General features: G+C 37.1%; 1 protein-coding gene across 1 annotated transcript; it reads right to left on the reverse strand.

Annotated features, from left to right (window-relative positions):
- Positions 1-9562: 9562 nt before the first annotated feature.
- On the reverse strand, positions 9563-11073 carry LOC114359786 (uncharacterized). Its single transcript, XM_028314290.1, has 2 exons — positions 10290-11073; positions 9563-9795 (listed from the first exon to the last, which is right to left on the reverse strand). Exons 1-2 carry the CDS (start codon positions 10655-10657, stop codon positions 9786-9788), a joined length of 378 nt encoding a protein of 125 aa, XP_028170091.1. The 5' UTR covers positions 10658-11073; the 3' UTR covers positions 9563-9785.
- Positions 11074-14412: the final 3339 nt, after the last annotated feature.

The following is a 14412-nucleotide window of genomic DNA, read 5'->3' on the forward strand; positions in this document are numbered from 1 at the left end:
ATGTCTAATACTGATAATATTAATTTTCCAAACATTTATAATAATTTAAATACAATATTTATTAATCCAGTCGATGCCCATGAAATTTATACAATAATTATGTCGCTGAGCAACAGTAAAACTAGTGGTTATGACGAAGTTACTACATTAGTGCTGAAGGCCTGTGCCAAATCAATATGCCTTCCACTTGCACATATAATTAATTTGTCATTTCTGTAGGGCTCATTCCCGGAACCACTTAAAATGTCCATTGTTAAACCTCTCTTTAAGAAGGGAGATAAATCTGATCCAGGCAATTACCGGCCTATTACTATGGTTCCAATATTATCAAAAGTCCTTGAAAAAGCGATGCTTTTGAGATTGAATAGCTTCATTAACAAACATGAAATCCTCCATAAAGATCAGTTTGGTTTTCGCAGTGGAAGTTCTACTTCTCTAGCGGGTTTTACTTTGATAAGGACTATCACGGAATACCTGAATGGTAGTAGCGGTCCGGTTTTGTCGTTGTTTATGGACCTGAGCAAGGCATTTGACTTTGTCGACCACGGCATACTTCTCCGTAAACTATATTGTTATGGTATTCGTGGCAAAGCGCTTGATTGGCTAAACAGTTATCTACAAAATAGAAAACAGTGTACTGAGGTGACCAGAGTCATTAGAGATGCCAAGAAGAACTTCATAAAGCGTAACTTCAGATCTATGGAGCTCATGAATGATTCTGGTGTTCCGCAGGGGAGCATATTGGGCCCATTACTATTCTTATTGTTTATTAATGACTTGCCGAGGCATATGACACATAAATGCATTTTATTTGCCGATGACACTACGCTTGTGGTCAAAGTGGAGGATAAGTGTCTTGCACAACAAACTTTAAGAAAAGCCTTAGAAGATATAATTAAATGGACAGATAATAACAAATTGCGTATAAATATAAATAAAACTAAAATAATTCAATTCAATTCTTATAATACTAATCCACTACATCTTGACATTGAATATAAAAATGAGAAGGTATGCGAGGTAGCCTTGTTTAATTTCCTAGGAATAACTGTAGACTCACACCTGAACTGGAAGGAGCATATTAATCTTGTATGCCAAAAACTCAGTCGATACGTATTTGCCCTCCAAAGGATACGCCAAACTATTTCTTTTGATGCAGCTATGGCTGCGTATCATGCCTATGTCTCATCGGTGTTAGGTTATGGCTTATTGTTGTGGGGCAACTCAGTAGATGTAGACAGAGCATTTAAAATGCAAAAAAGATGCATACGGGTGATAAATGCGGCTTGGTATCTAGACAGTTGCAGGCCACTATTTAAGAAATGTAATGTCCTGCCTCNCTCTTGACTTTTCTACTCTGAACTAAAAGCAATGTAACTTGATTTTATTTTTACAATATAATTTTATTTTACACCACAAAGCCTTTCATTCAATTAATCTCTCGTAGTGTCGGTGACGTATTTCGTTCAAGAGGTCAATTCTGTACATGAAATATATTTTCAAAATAACTATCAGGGGGTGAGATGCCAAAAATGCAATCAGTAAAATTTTTGTCTGTCTGTCTGTCTGTATGTTCCTTATAGAAACAAAAACTACTCGACGGATTTTAACGAAACTTAGTACAATTATTCTTCATACTCCTGGGCAGGTTATAGTATACTTAGGAATTCCCACGGGAACGGGAATTAGCGGGAAAATCCTTTTGTATGAAAAATCTAAACCGCTTAAGTTAGACGCTTGAAATTTGGCATGCAGGTACCTTAGTAAACTTAAAGCTTAGTTACAACAGGATATTGCAAAAATCCCGCGGGAACGGGAATTAGCGGAAAAAAACATTTGTATGAAAAAATCTAAACCGCGTAAGATAGATGAAGGGGGTAAAACGGTATCCACGCGTACGAAGTCGCGGGCGGCCGCTAGTTATAAAATAAAGCTTGTAACAAAGTCGCTTTCCTGTCTGTCTGTCCCTATGTATGCTTAAATCTTTAAAACTACGCAACGGATTTTGATGCGTTTTTTTAATACATAGAGTTATTCAAGAGGAAGGTTTTTAAGTACATATATTGTACCTGTGCGAAGCAGGGGTGTGTCGCTAGTACATTAATAAGTTAGTACTTAAGTTAGTAATTTAGTTAAATTAAATGTTAAATCCAGCCGCATAAATGCAAAACACCTAATGACTGAGCATCCGTGCCCGCCCGGGCGCGACGCATTGATGAAAACACTGATTACGTGCTGTAGTATTAGCAATTATGCATCTTCTGCTAGCTCTACCAGATACATGGCGTTGTGTGTACTAAACAGAGTGAAGTAGTTGAGTTTTTTTTTATTACGTTGTGACAATATTAGGTATGTAACTCACACTTGAAAAACTTACGCCCGTATTCACAAACGATGTTTAGCAATAACGCACAGCGTTGAATAGAGCTCTGTGATTGATTCGTGTGTCACCCTGTGCGTCCACACGCACTATGAGACCTCATAGTAATGTTTGTGAATAGGTACGGGCGAGAGACTTACTGAACGTTTACTCACTAGTTGTTCATTGATAATTTCAGTGTTAGTGTAATTGAAATTATTTTGTGGTATCTATTACATTATTTAATATGTATCAAGATAACACAACTTTTTGGAAAGCAGCGTGTAAGTTAGTGGTATTGCGTTAAGCTTAAAACACATATATGACGTATGGCATTAAGCTCGCCTTTTTGTACAGAACATTGTTGTGTGTGCAATAAAGTCTTTAAATAAATAAATATACATTTCAATAAAAGGCTCCCAACTCAGCATTACTATTCTTATTGTTTATTAATGACTTACCGAGGCATATGACACATAAATGCATTTTATTTGCCGATGACACTACGCTTGTGGTCAATGTGGAGGATAAGTGTCTTGCACAACAAACTTTAAGAAAAGCCTTAGAAGATATAATAAAATGGACAGATAATAACAAATTGCGTATAAATATCAATAAAACTAAAATAATTCAATTCAATTCTTATAATACTAATCCACTACATCTTGACATTGAATATAAAAATGAGAAGGTATGCGAGGTAGCCTTGTTTAATTTCCTAGGAATAACTGTAGACTCACACCTGAACTGGAAGGAGCATATTAATCTTGTTTGCCAAAAACTCAGTCGATACGTATTTGCCCTCCAAAGGATACGCCAAACTATTTCTTTTGATGCAGCTATGGCTGCGTATCATGCCTATGTCTCATCGGTGTTAGGTTATGGCTTATTGTTGTGGGGCAACTCAGTAGATGTAGACAGAGCATTTAAAATGCAAAAAAGATGCATACGGGTGATAAATGCGGCTTGGTATCTAGACAGTTGCAGGCCACTATTTAAGAAATGTAATGTCCTGCCTCTTCCATGCATGTATATAAGAGATGTGTGTATATTTGTAAAAACCCATCCATATTATTTCAAAAAACGCAGTGATGTGATAACCCGTCAAAAAAGAGCTAAATTCGCAAACCTATTGTTTAAACCCCAATGCCACAAAGTAATATATAAGAAAAATGTTTATAATATGTGTATAGAAATATATAACAATTTACCTGAAGAACTAAAAGTACTTGAAGGGAATGTATTTAAGAAGAAATTGATAAATTGGTTACTGAGCCATGGTTTTTATAGCATTGACGAATATTTTAACTTAAATAGATAGTGTATGAATTTTATTGTGACATCTACATTTAACTTTTGACATTGTAAATTTATTATACGGAAATATTAATACATTAATTTGATTTGTGACATTGTATGTTAAATAATAATCTGACTGATAAAATATTTGTACGTCTGCTTGCAGGCTGAATACATGGGAATCATATTAACTATAAGATCTGCCTTGTAAAACGGGCATGTAATTATGTATTCTAGCAAATAAATTATTGAATTTGAATTTGAATTTAAGTGTGCCACGATACTGGTTACATTAACCATGCTGGATCTTCAAATATTCAGCTAGGCTACCTGCAACGGAATTAAAAAAAAACTTAAAAATTGCAAGCAACGCATTGGGAACTCCTGTGTTCAAACTTCCACAATACGGACTTATCAAAATCAAAATTATCTTTATTTGTGTTGACTAATTAAATTAGTACTTACAAATCGTCAAAGGAGCCTATACATGTCTCTTTTTTTTTGCCCAACCAGCGCTTCGAGACAAACATTTGGCAAGTGCTGAAAAGAAGCGCCACAACAAATTCAGTCACTTATTAACTTATAATGTATATGTGTATAAGTAAAATGTATATAAATCTTCTCCAGTGATAAAGTAGTAATCTGCATTGTGGCACCATACTTCTCGCGTCGTGTATACAAACAGCCTTATAATTGTATGCAGCGACGTTTGTCTGTGATTTAAATCGTTTCCACTTTAGAGCAATGTATCCCTCCTGTTTTGCTTTTTATCCAACTGCAGGAAAAAGAAAATGAATACTAGCTGTTACATGCGATTGGCTTTATCCAGAAAATTTCATTAAATTTACCACCTCTGTGGTCTAGTGGTAAGACAGTTTGCTTCAGACGCAGAGGTCCCGGGTTCGATTCCCAGTAGGGGCAGTTTTTTCTGTTCGCCGTTCGAGTCCGCCTGACTAGCTAGCTACCACCATCTTACCTAAGTCTATCGCCATAACAATAATGTTAACAGCATTGTTGTGTTCCAGCAGTAAGAGGTAAGATAGCCAGTTCCTCCGTGGTTGAGGATTCCGGGTGAAGCTCGCTTCCACCTTCGGCCTGATCATCACTTACCATCAGGTGAGATTCAGGCCAAGAGCTTCCTCGTTGTGGATAAAAAAAATACATGAATTCACAAACCATAGCTTAGCACATTGATACTTAAATTAACCATGTACTTATATTGTTATTTATTATGCTGTACGCCTTATTGTTACTGCTATTAAAAAACTGGCAACTTTCGTATGTAGATTTGTAACTAAATGTTTTTTTTTATCTTTTTTTATTTTGCTGTTGTGTTTAAAATGCTCTTTAAAACTCCAGCTGAAGTAGCTTTAGTTAAAACTTTTTTGGTCCATTTTAACAAAATATTAACGTCTTAGATTGATTCAATCCAATCTTCCTTGCAATGTGATTCTACCGATAATAGAAAGAACGACTGGCTATCAAAAGTAAGATTTAATTAAATTTTTTTCAATCGAATCAAGAATCTCTAAGTTACACGCAAAGTTCTTTGCCGCTGATCCATAGAAGCGTTTTAGAAATAACTAGCTGACCCGGCGAACTTTGTTCCGCCTTAATGGCAATAAATAAGCAGACTTTTTTTATTTCGAACGGGATAAAAAGTATCCTATGTCCTTCTCCTGGCTCTAGGGAGGTACCCTGACAATTTTCAGCTAAATCGGTTCAGCCGTTCTTGAGTTATAAGCGAAGTAACTAACACGACTTTCTTTTATACAGGGTGTTTCTTGTAAGGTGTCAAGCCGAAGGCAGGTGATAGGTGAGGACTAGACCTATCGATTTCACCCCCATGTATGTTCTACGATTTTTCGTAGTTTAGAAGTTATCGTTAATTTTGTGATTTTTTCAAATTTCATGACCTAGTGGCTTAATTTTTTTTTATCTTTTTTTGGGTTGACTTTTCTCAGATTTCTTTTTTTGACAGATTCCCTATTAGTTGCAGATATTTGAAAAAAATAATCACCTTCCTATCTTTGATGCAAGATACAAAATTTTTGCTAGAAACATAAAAAATATGCTTTTAGCAGAACATTCTAAAATTTTCAACTGAAATGTATGAGAAAAAAAAAGAATTTCCATAGGTCCAAAATAATTTTAAAAACTGCGCAGTTTTCTAAACTTTCATAATAACACAAAAAAACATGTACTTAATAGGCCATTATTTTCTGTAATCGCTCTACTAAAGTAGTAAGTCGGAGATTCCGTTACATGTTTTTGACTTTCTTAGGACTAACTAATGTTTGCAATCCACTAAGTGTACGTTACGTAGAACACGTTTAGAGACAATAACTGAACAGAACATTTTTTATCCACAACNTTATTTTACGCGAGTGTTTTGTCATTATAGTGGTCCCGATTGATGAGAGGGTTAAGATGAGATTAAATTATTATTTAGGCTAAAGCTGGTGCTATCATTATTGTAACACACATTGCACTTAAGTTGGCACTGAAAGATAAATGAGAACTGTACCTCTAGTAGGAAAAACTTTCGAGTTCGTTTCGTTGCGTATTCAAAGTGTCATCGAAAAATTTTGTATGAAAAATTAAACAGCGCCCCCTATATTATAGCCGCCCTTGGGGGCGCTGTTTAATTTTTCATACAAAATTTTTCGATGACACTTTGAATACGCAACGAAACGAACTCGAAAGTTTTTCCTACTAGAGGTACTGATACTTTAGTCTAATATCTTAGTTCTTTTTAACTCGTTTACTTTCTACTGAATATTTTACTAAAAAGCTCAAAGTTCTCCAAGGCTCTCCATCTGTGAAAGCGCTATCATCCGCTTTTCCAGCTACGATTCCATCTCTACAATAGCAAAAGCTGTATCTTCGTCCAGGAAAGCTTTCTTAGAATGCAAGTAGAAAAATAATCCTTTTGCGCGTGAGTTCTCAACAATTTAATGTCCCACATTCTCCATCGTTTATAATGACTTTGTATCCCACTTGACAGCTGTCAAGTATGACAACTTAGTCCGTATAATCCGAATTGTCCAAATAGTGGGCATAGCTGGCGAGTGAGTCAGGGTTACGGCTCGGTGAGTAACGTCTTAAGTTCGGCGCACGCCCCATGGCTGCGCACGCGCGCCTTGGGCGCACGAGACTACACGTGTTCTCTGTAGGGCTGTCAAAAAGGTTAAAAAAAATCAAAAAATATTTATTCACATTATAAGTCTAACTTAAATAACAAAAAAAAACCGCTGCTGTGGTCTAGTGGTAAAACCACCTGCTTCAGACGCAGAGGGCTCGAGGTCTCGCTCGCTCCCGGGTTCGATTCCCAGTGGGAGCTGTTTTTTCTGTTCGGTTTGGTTGGTGGTAGAGCTTGTTATAAGTCCTTGTCCGAGTCTTGTTCTGGCTAGCTACCACCATCTTACCTAAGTCTGTCGCCATAACAACAATGTTAACACATTGTTGTGTTCCGGCAGTTAGAGGTAAAATAGCCAGTTCCTCCGTGGTTGAGGATTCCGGGTGAAGCTCGCTTCCACCTTCGCCCTGATCATCACTTACCATCAGGTGAGATACAGGCCAAGAGCTTCCTCGTTGTGGATAAAAAAATGTCCCATCCTAGACTAGGGTAAACTGAAAGTATCGTGATCTAGAATTTGACCAAATACAGATTATTACGTAAGGTAACTCATATACGGGGAAGTTTTCTTTTACAGGTTAATTTCATTACTACTAAATTACTTTTTCTATGAGATCAACATTGAAATTGATTCAAAAAATTATTTGTTTCTTTATATCGAAAGCCAATAAAGCTGTAATTGATTTATATGGTAAGGTTTTTTTTAATGTTACAGTGCAACGTAGGGATAATTCTAGAAAATCTGTAGTACCTACTAGTACCCGTTAAGACTAAATAATAGAAAAGGACTCATTTCAGCACATCTAGCCGATTGATTGTATTTACATCTTTACGTTAAAAGAGTACAGCTACCATACCTACCTACTTACATGTGATTTTATATTGGTTATTATAGCGAGTATTTTTTCTAAGTTAATTTGAATACTTATTACAATTTATGTGTACTATAGTTTTATAATTTGTTTACGCTACATTAACTAAATTACTAATAAAGTAAATTATTATTACTGTTACTGTTCCAGTAGAGACCACAGATTCCGTGGGGGAGTTGCTGGAGGAATCTGTGGTGAATCCAGAACACTCTTTTGTTCAGTTGAGTTCCAGTGGGTGTAAAAATAAGCCAGACTGGAACTCAACTGAACAAAAGAGTGTTCTGGATTCACCACAGATTCCTCCAGCAACTCCCCCACTGAATCTGTGGTCTCTACTGGAACAGTAACAGTAATAATAATTTACTTTATTAGTAATTTAGTTAATGTAGCGTAAACAAATTATAAAACTATAGTACACATAAATTGTAATAAGTATTCAAATTAACTTAGAAAAAATACTCGCTATAATAACCAATATAAAATCACATGTAAGTAGGTAGGTATGGTAGCTGTACTCTTTTAACGTAAAGATGTAAATACAATCAATCGGCTAGATGTGCTGAAATGAGTCCTTTTCTATTATTTAGTCTTAACGGGTACTAGTAGGTACTACAGATTTTCTAGAATTATCCCTACGTTGCACTGTAACATTAAAAAAAACCTTACCATATAAATCAATTACAGCTTTATTGGCTTTCGATATAAAGAAACAAATAATTTTTTGAATCAATTTCAATGTTGATCTCATAGAAAAAGTAATTTAGTAGTAATGAAATTAACCTGTAAAAGAAAACTTCCCCGTATATGAGTTACCTTACGTAATAATCTGTATTTGGTCAAATTCTAGATCACGATACTTTCAGTTTACCCTAGTCTAGGATGGGACATTTTTTTATCCACAACGAGGAAGCTCTTGGCCTGTATCTCACCTGATGGTAAGTGATGATCAGGGCGAAGGTGGAAGCGAGCTTCACCCGGAATCCTCAACCACGGAGGAACTGGCTATTTTACCTCTAACTGCCGGAACACAACAATGTGTTAACATTGTTGTTATGGCGACAGACTTAGGTAAGATGGTGGTAGCTAGCCAGAACAAGACTCGGACAAGGACTTATAACAAGCTCTACCACCAACCAAACCGAACAGAAAAAACAGCTCCCACTGGGAATCGAACCCGGGAGCGAGCGAGACCTCGAGCCCTCTGCGTCTGAAGCAGGTGGTTTTACCACTAGACCACAGCAGCGGTTTTTTTTTGTTATTTAAGTTAGACTTATAATGTGAATAAATATTTTTTGATTTTTTTTAACCTTTTTGACAGCCCTACAGAGAACACGTGTAGTCTCGTGCGCCCAAGGCGCGCGTGCGCAGCCATGGGGCGTGCGCCGAACTTAAGACGTTACTCACCGAGCCGTAACCCTGACTCACTCGCCAGCTATGCCCACTATTTGGACAATTCGGATTATACGGACTAAGTTGTCATACTTGACAGCTGTCAAGTGGGATACAAAGTCATTATAAACGATGGAGAATGTGGGACATTAAATTGTTGAGAACTCACGCGCAAAAGGATTATTTTTCTACTTGCATTCTAAGAAAGCTTTCCTGGACGAAGATACAGCTTTTGCTATTGTAGAGATGGAATCGTAGCTGGAAAAGCGGATGATAGCGCTTTCACAGATGGAGAGCCTTGGAGAACTTTGAGCTTTTTAGTAAAATATTCAGTAGAAAGTAAACGAGTTAAAAAGAACTAAGATATTAGACTAAAGTATCAGTACCTCTAGTAGGAAAAACTTTCGAGTTCGTTTCGTTGCGTATTCAAAGTGTCATCGAAAAATTTTGTATGAAAAATTAAACAGCGCCCCCAAGGGCGGCTATAATATAGGGNTCATCAAAGGTGTCTCTGAATTCAATCCATTGCGTGATATTGCCTGAAAAGCTTGGCAAGGAAATATCAGGATATTTAATTGCATTTGAATCTGGAAAAATTTGAAAAGCATTACTGTCCTGGTTTGAATTGGATGAAGCATTATTGGGTTTATTTTGGTTTAGGTAATTCTTTGCCCTAGCCACTGACTCGTAGTAGGAGTTCTCAAAACACTCCCTCTCCTCTAACTCTTTATCTATATCTGTACTGAGAGTCTCAATTCTGTCCTGGATTTTTTCGAATTTTGAAAATACTGTTCTATTTTGATATACATACTTTCCAACACCCCCACTATATCAAAATAGCAAATAATCTAAATATCTATTACACTACACATTTACAATCTCACAGTCCATACAAACNTCTATTACACTATACATTTACAATCTCACAGACTATACAAACACAAAACTAGAAAATAATAATTAAATTTACTTTTATCAAAACAATACCAAGTGTTTGCATAAACTCATTGCAACAACCTATCAATTCACATTACAAATTTTGCAAATATATAGCCTCTCTCTACATGCTTCTGACAAAACCCCATGTACTCTGCCGCACAGCTACTGAGAGTTTCTCTGCAGTTCTTTGCTTTTTACTTTAGAACATCTCAAACAATAACTTTTGTTTTTTAACAAATGCTCTAAAATTCTCTTTGCATAATTCCAATGCAATCCTGAATAATTTAGTATNCTGTCCTGGTTTGAATTGGATGAAGCATTATTGGGTTTATTTTGGTTTAGGTAATTCTTTGCCCTAGCCACTGACTCGTAGTAGGAGTTCTCAAAACACTCCCTCTCCTCTAACTCTTTATCTATATCTGTACTGAGAGTCTCAATTCTGTCCTGGATTTTTTCGAATTTTGAAAATACTGTTCTAACCTTGTCAGTCCGTAGCTCGAGATCTATGATCTGTTCAGCTGAAATAGCTTGGGGGTCCAATTTGGCTAGGTACTTTTTAAACAACGTTAATTTGCCCTTTTCAGACCCCCTTTTCTTTATCAGATCTCTTAACAAATCATGCTCCATTACTGTGGAAGCGCTGTCAGAGTCTGACGCCATGATTTAATTGAAAACAATACTATGAACCAGGTAAAATTGTAATAAGTAGGTTACGATAACACACCCAAGTAAAAAATAACACCAGCCACTTACTTGAAGACAACTACCACTCGAATACCTTTATGACCTTCCTTCTATTTGGTTTTCCAATACAGCAAACGTTGGTTTAGCAGAATGTTCGTAGAAGTTGTGAATTCAACAACCGTTGGTACGCCGCGCGTGTCCTCCGCCCTCCTTGATTGGTATTTTCCGAGAATCTTCGGATTTTCGAGCTGGACGCTGGACTACACGGCCAAATAAGACTCCATCATGAGAAAATGCGTCTTCTTAAGGGTCACCAAATGAATTTCTGCATAATATTTCGTATTAGAAGAGAGCAAATGAAACCATATTTTTCTTCGGTTGACGGAAAAGTGACGTTTTATTCTTTTCTGCAGTCCAATATAGTCCCTCGACCAACGCTGCCAAAAGCTTTGGTACAGCTGTTGCAACTGCTGATAGTGTGTCAATCTGCTCATTGGCACGTCTGTATAATTATAGTCAGGTATCGAAATGGGTGTTCTGCCTATCAAGAAGTGGGCTGGCGTCAAACAAAATATTTCATCATTAGCTGAATTAGGCAACGGACACAAGGGCCGAGAATTAAGAATGGATTCTACTTGAGTGAGAACGGTTGAGAACTCCTNAATTTAATTAGTCTAAACAAATAAAGATAATTTTGATTTTGATTTTGATTTTTAAAATGTAGAACCTTCCGAAGATGTCTTCTGAAGATGAATATGCTTTACCATGTTGTCCTAGTAATAAAAATATTTGAATCAACCTTTTGGCACATAAACAACTCGACCAAAGAAGTAAAGACGAGGAATGTTTGCTATAAGGGAGAAAGTTGTCACTGAATGGATAAAAAAGTTAGGCAGATTAAGTAGTTTAGCTTTTGACCAGAGTGCATGAGCTTACTGTCTCTGAATGTGTTCTTTACAAGCAGTTACGGCTCATATAGTCTAACCAGGGCTATTTTATGTTATGTTATAACCCTTGTGGGTTCATTTCAATCCACTTTCAATTACAGTCTTGTACTGTTATAGTAGCAATATCTGAAAAAACTTTTCCATTCCAAAACTTTTGCAGCCAAATGAGAATCTCTAACTCCGAACGCGAACGTTTCTGTCCGAATAAGTTTAAAGAGAACACTTAAAAATGCAACAACGGAAAATCGCAAGGAAATTGAAAATCTGGGATAGGTTGTAAACCGACCCCGGCGGGCTAACTAGGCCATCAAGTGTGGCGCTTATAAAGTGCAATTTCACAGTTGTTGCGACGCGACAGACGGCGTCTGGGGACGTGCACTGCGTTAGATGCTGGTAGGATGCGCTCTCCATTAAAAAAAAAAAGAAAAAAATATCTTTCCTTTCCCTATTTCGGATTGTAATTAACCGTTATTTTCATTCAATATGGGCCACTAAGTGTGGCGCTTGGAAAGTGCAATTTCACAGTTGTTGCAACGCGACAGACGGCGTATGGGGACGTGCATTCTGTTAGATTCTGGTAGGATGCGCTCTCCATTAAAAAAAGAAAAAAAATATCTTTCCTTTACCAATTTCGGATTGAAATTAACCATTATTAAATTAAATAGATAACTCCTGGAAATAAACGTAGACATCCCAGTAATCTTAAAATGAAATGTCTATTTAATTTGGAACTTTGAACGTCAAAGAAATAAAAAGGAAGCCCCTAAGGGGCTCTTTACATGTCTCGTTATCTTTCGGGCCTTACAAACTCTTAGTGATAAACGTTATCTAAGTAAAATGACTGCGAAATGTCACAGGACAATTGAAAATGTGGGTATATCTCAAATCGACCATAAAGTGGCGCACCACATTACGCGTATCAAAGAGGGACCGCCTAATAAAAGAGCCCTTGTGATAATACGCTACAGCGTAGCGGCGGCTTGTAGGCTCACCAACTTGGCTCGCGTCCCGTTTCTGTAAATGTCGTATAATCGCATAAACGTTGAGTGCTATGACTATGAAAATGTTGCTCGAAATAACGTAAACTAGCCGCCCCGGGAGCTGTAGTTACTTACAGGCGACCGCCGTCCTTGCTTATGCGTCCTACAGCGCTAATACAGCCGCTTGTCCTCAACCGCATATTTTTATGCTAAGCCGCGTCCCCTTAACATTACTGTATACATTTCACTAATTGCAAGACTAAAGATATGGCGTAGCCGCGCGATTGCCGCCCGCACTTAACGAAATTCATCCCCCGAGATCGGGATCGTCCGACAAAACGGCGCAATACACTCGTAAACCCGAAGAGTCGAGTTAAAAATTCGCAACGGCAAATTGCGTTGTCTTAACTGTGGACTCTAATTTCATTAACAGCGGTGGCAAGTAAAAATGTGGCGGGAACAAAAGCGGGACGCACACGTATTTTATAGGGTGCGCGCGGCATATGAACGAGCGGCCGCAACTGTGTGTCACAGTCCCGCTCTAATTTAATAGAAAAAACCGCCATCCCTCACTCGCCTGGCCTAATTTTTGTTGGGTGTATAAAAAGATGCCATCCCATTTTCATCGCTCAAGGACGCAGCTCTTAAAACTGAATAGGGAAATTAAGGGCGAATGTATCATTGACCCGCAATGTTTACCGCGAAGTATGTCAGGCGTAATTGTCCCGGCATCTTTAGGTTAAGAATTTCTGAATTTCACTTCGTTGGTTATCAAACTCAAACGTTAGAAGTCATTTATAGCTTCTTAGATGTTAATAAAACTTTATATCATAAGTAAAATCTTAAAGTATACTCGGCACATTATCTTCTTCACAATGAAACCAGCAATTCTCCGGTCTGTTACAGCTTTGTACGTTAATTACGCACTCAATTTCGGACCCAAAAGCATGTAGAGGCGTCCACCGAAGAGTTATGGTTCTCTAACTATAAAATACTATTTCGCAGAACCCCCCTCTGTGGTCTGATGTTTTCGTGCTTCCATGGGGTTTGCGTGTGCTTGATCTCACTCTGTGTTTATTCTGCCAAATATAAAAAATCTGCATGAAAAATCATATAATAACTGTATTTTAGTATTCTCTCTTAAATAACTCTTTATTTACCTCCATTTTATTATTAAGGGCCAATCTTTCAGTTCTTTGTGTAGCTCTCAGATAATTTCATAACATTATGTCAGCTTAAATAAATAGAAAAACAATATCAAGAATATCATTGAGCCGATATTATGTCGTTTATAGATAGAAGAGCTGGCAAAATGAGCCATTCTATGGCTCCTCAATAACGATTATTATAATACATAATAACATATTACTTACAGTCGAATGCCTTCGCGAATAACCTTATCTGAGTTATTCGTAAAGTCGACCTCACCAAAGGGACCAAAGGGTGACCTTTAACCGTAGATACCTTAAATGCCATCAACATTCTGGTGCCACGATTCAGTATTTGACACCTTTATCAAATAATTTCAAGCATAACTACTAAAAAAAGAACCTATCTTTGAAAGCACAATATTTTGTCGTTGTCATACAAATTATGAGAGAGACAGCGCATTAAAAGTATGAGTGTCATCGACTATAGTTAACGTCATTTGACAGCAGCACGACACAATTGAGGCATTTGCCTAACACTTTTCACATGAACTTCAAATTGTGTACCGAGTCATTCCATTTTACTAGCAGTTTTACTAATATTATCCTAATTGTTCGCGACATTATGGTCTAAAGAGCCTCTCCTGATTACTTGG

Source organism: Ostrinia furnacalis, unplaced genomic scaffold, assembly GCF_004193835.3.
Source record: "Ostrinia furnacalis isolate ACB-3 unplaced genomic scaffold, ASM419383v2 OfSCF4658, whole genome shotgun sequence".
NCBI classification, from domain to species: Eukaryota; Metazoa; Arthropoda; class Insecta; order Lepidoptera; family Crambidae; genus Ostrinia; species Ostrinia furnacalis.

Bases quoted from the DNA above. Each gene is read 5' to 3' on its own strand.
- LOC114359786 (XM_028314290.1), bottom strand. From the start codon at position 10,657: ATGGCGTCAGACTCTGACAGCGCTTCCACAGTAATGGAGCATGATTTG.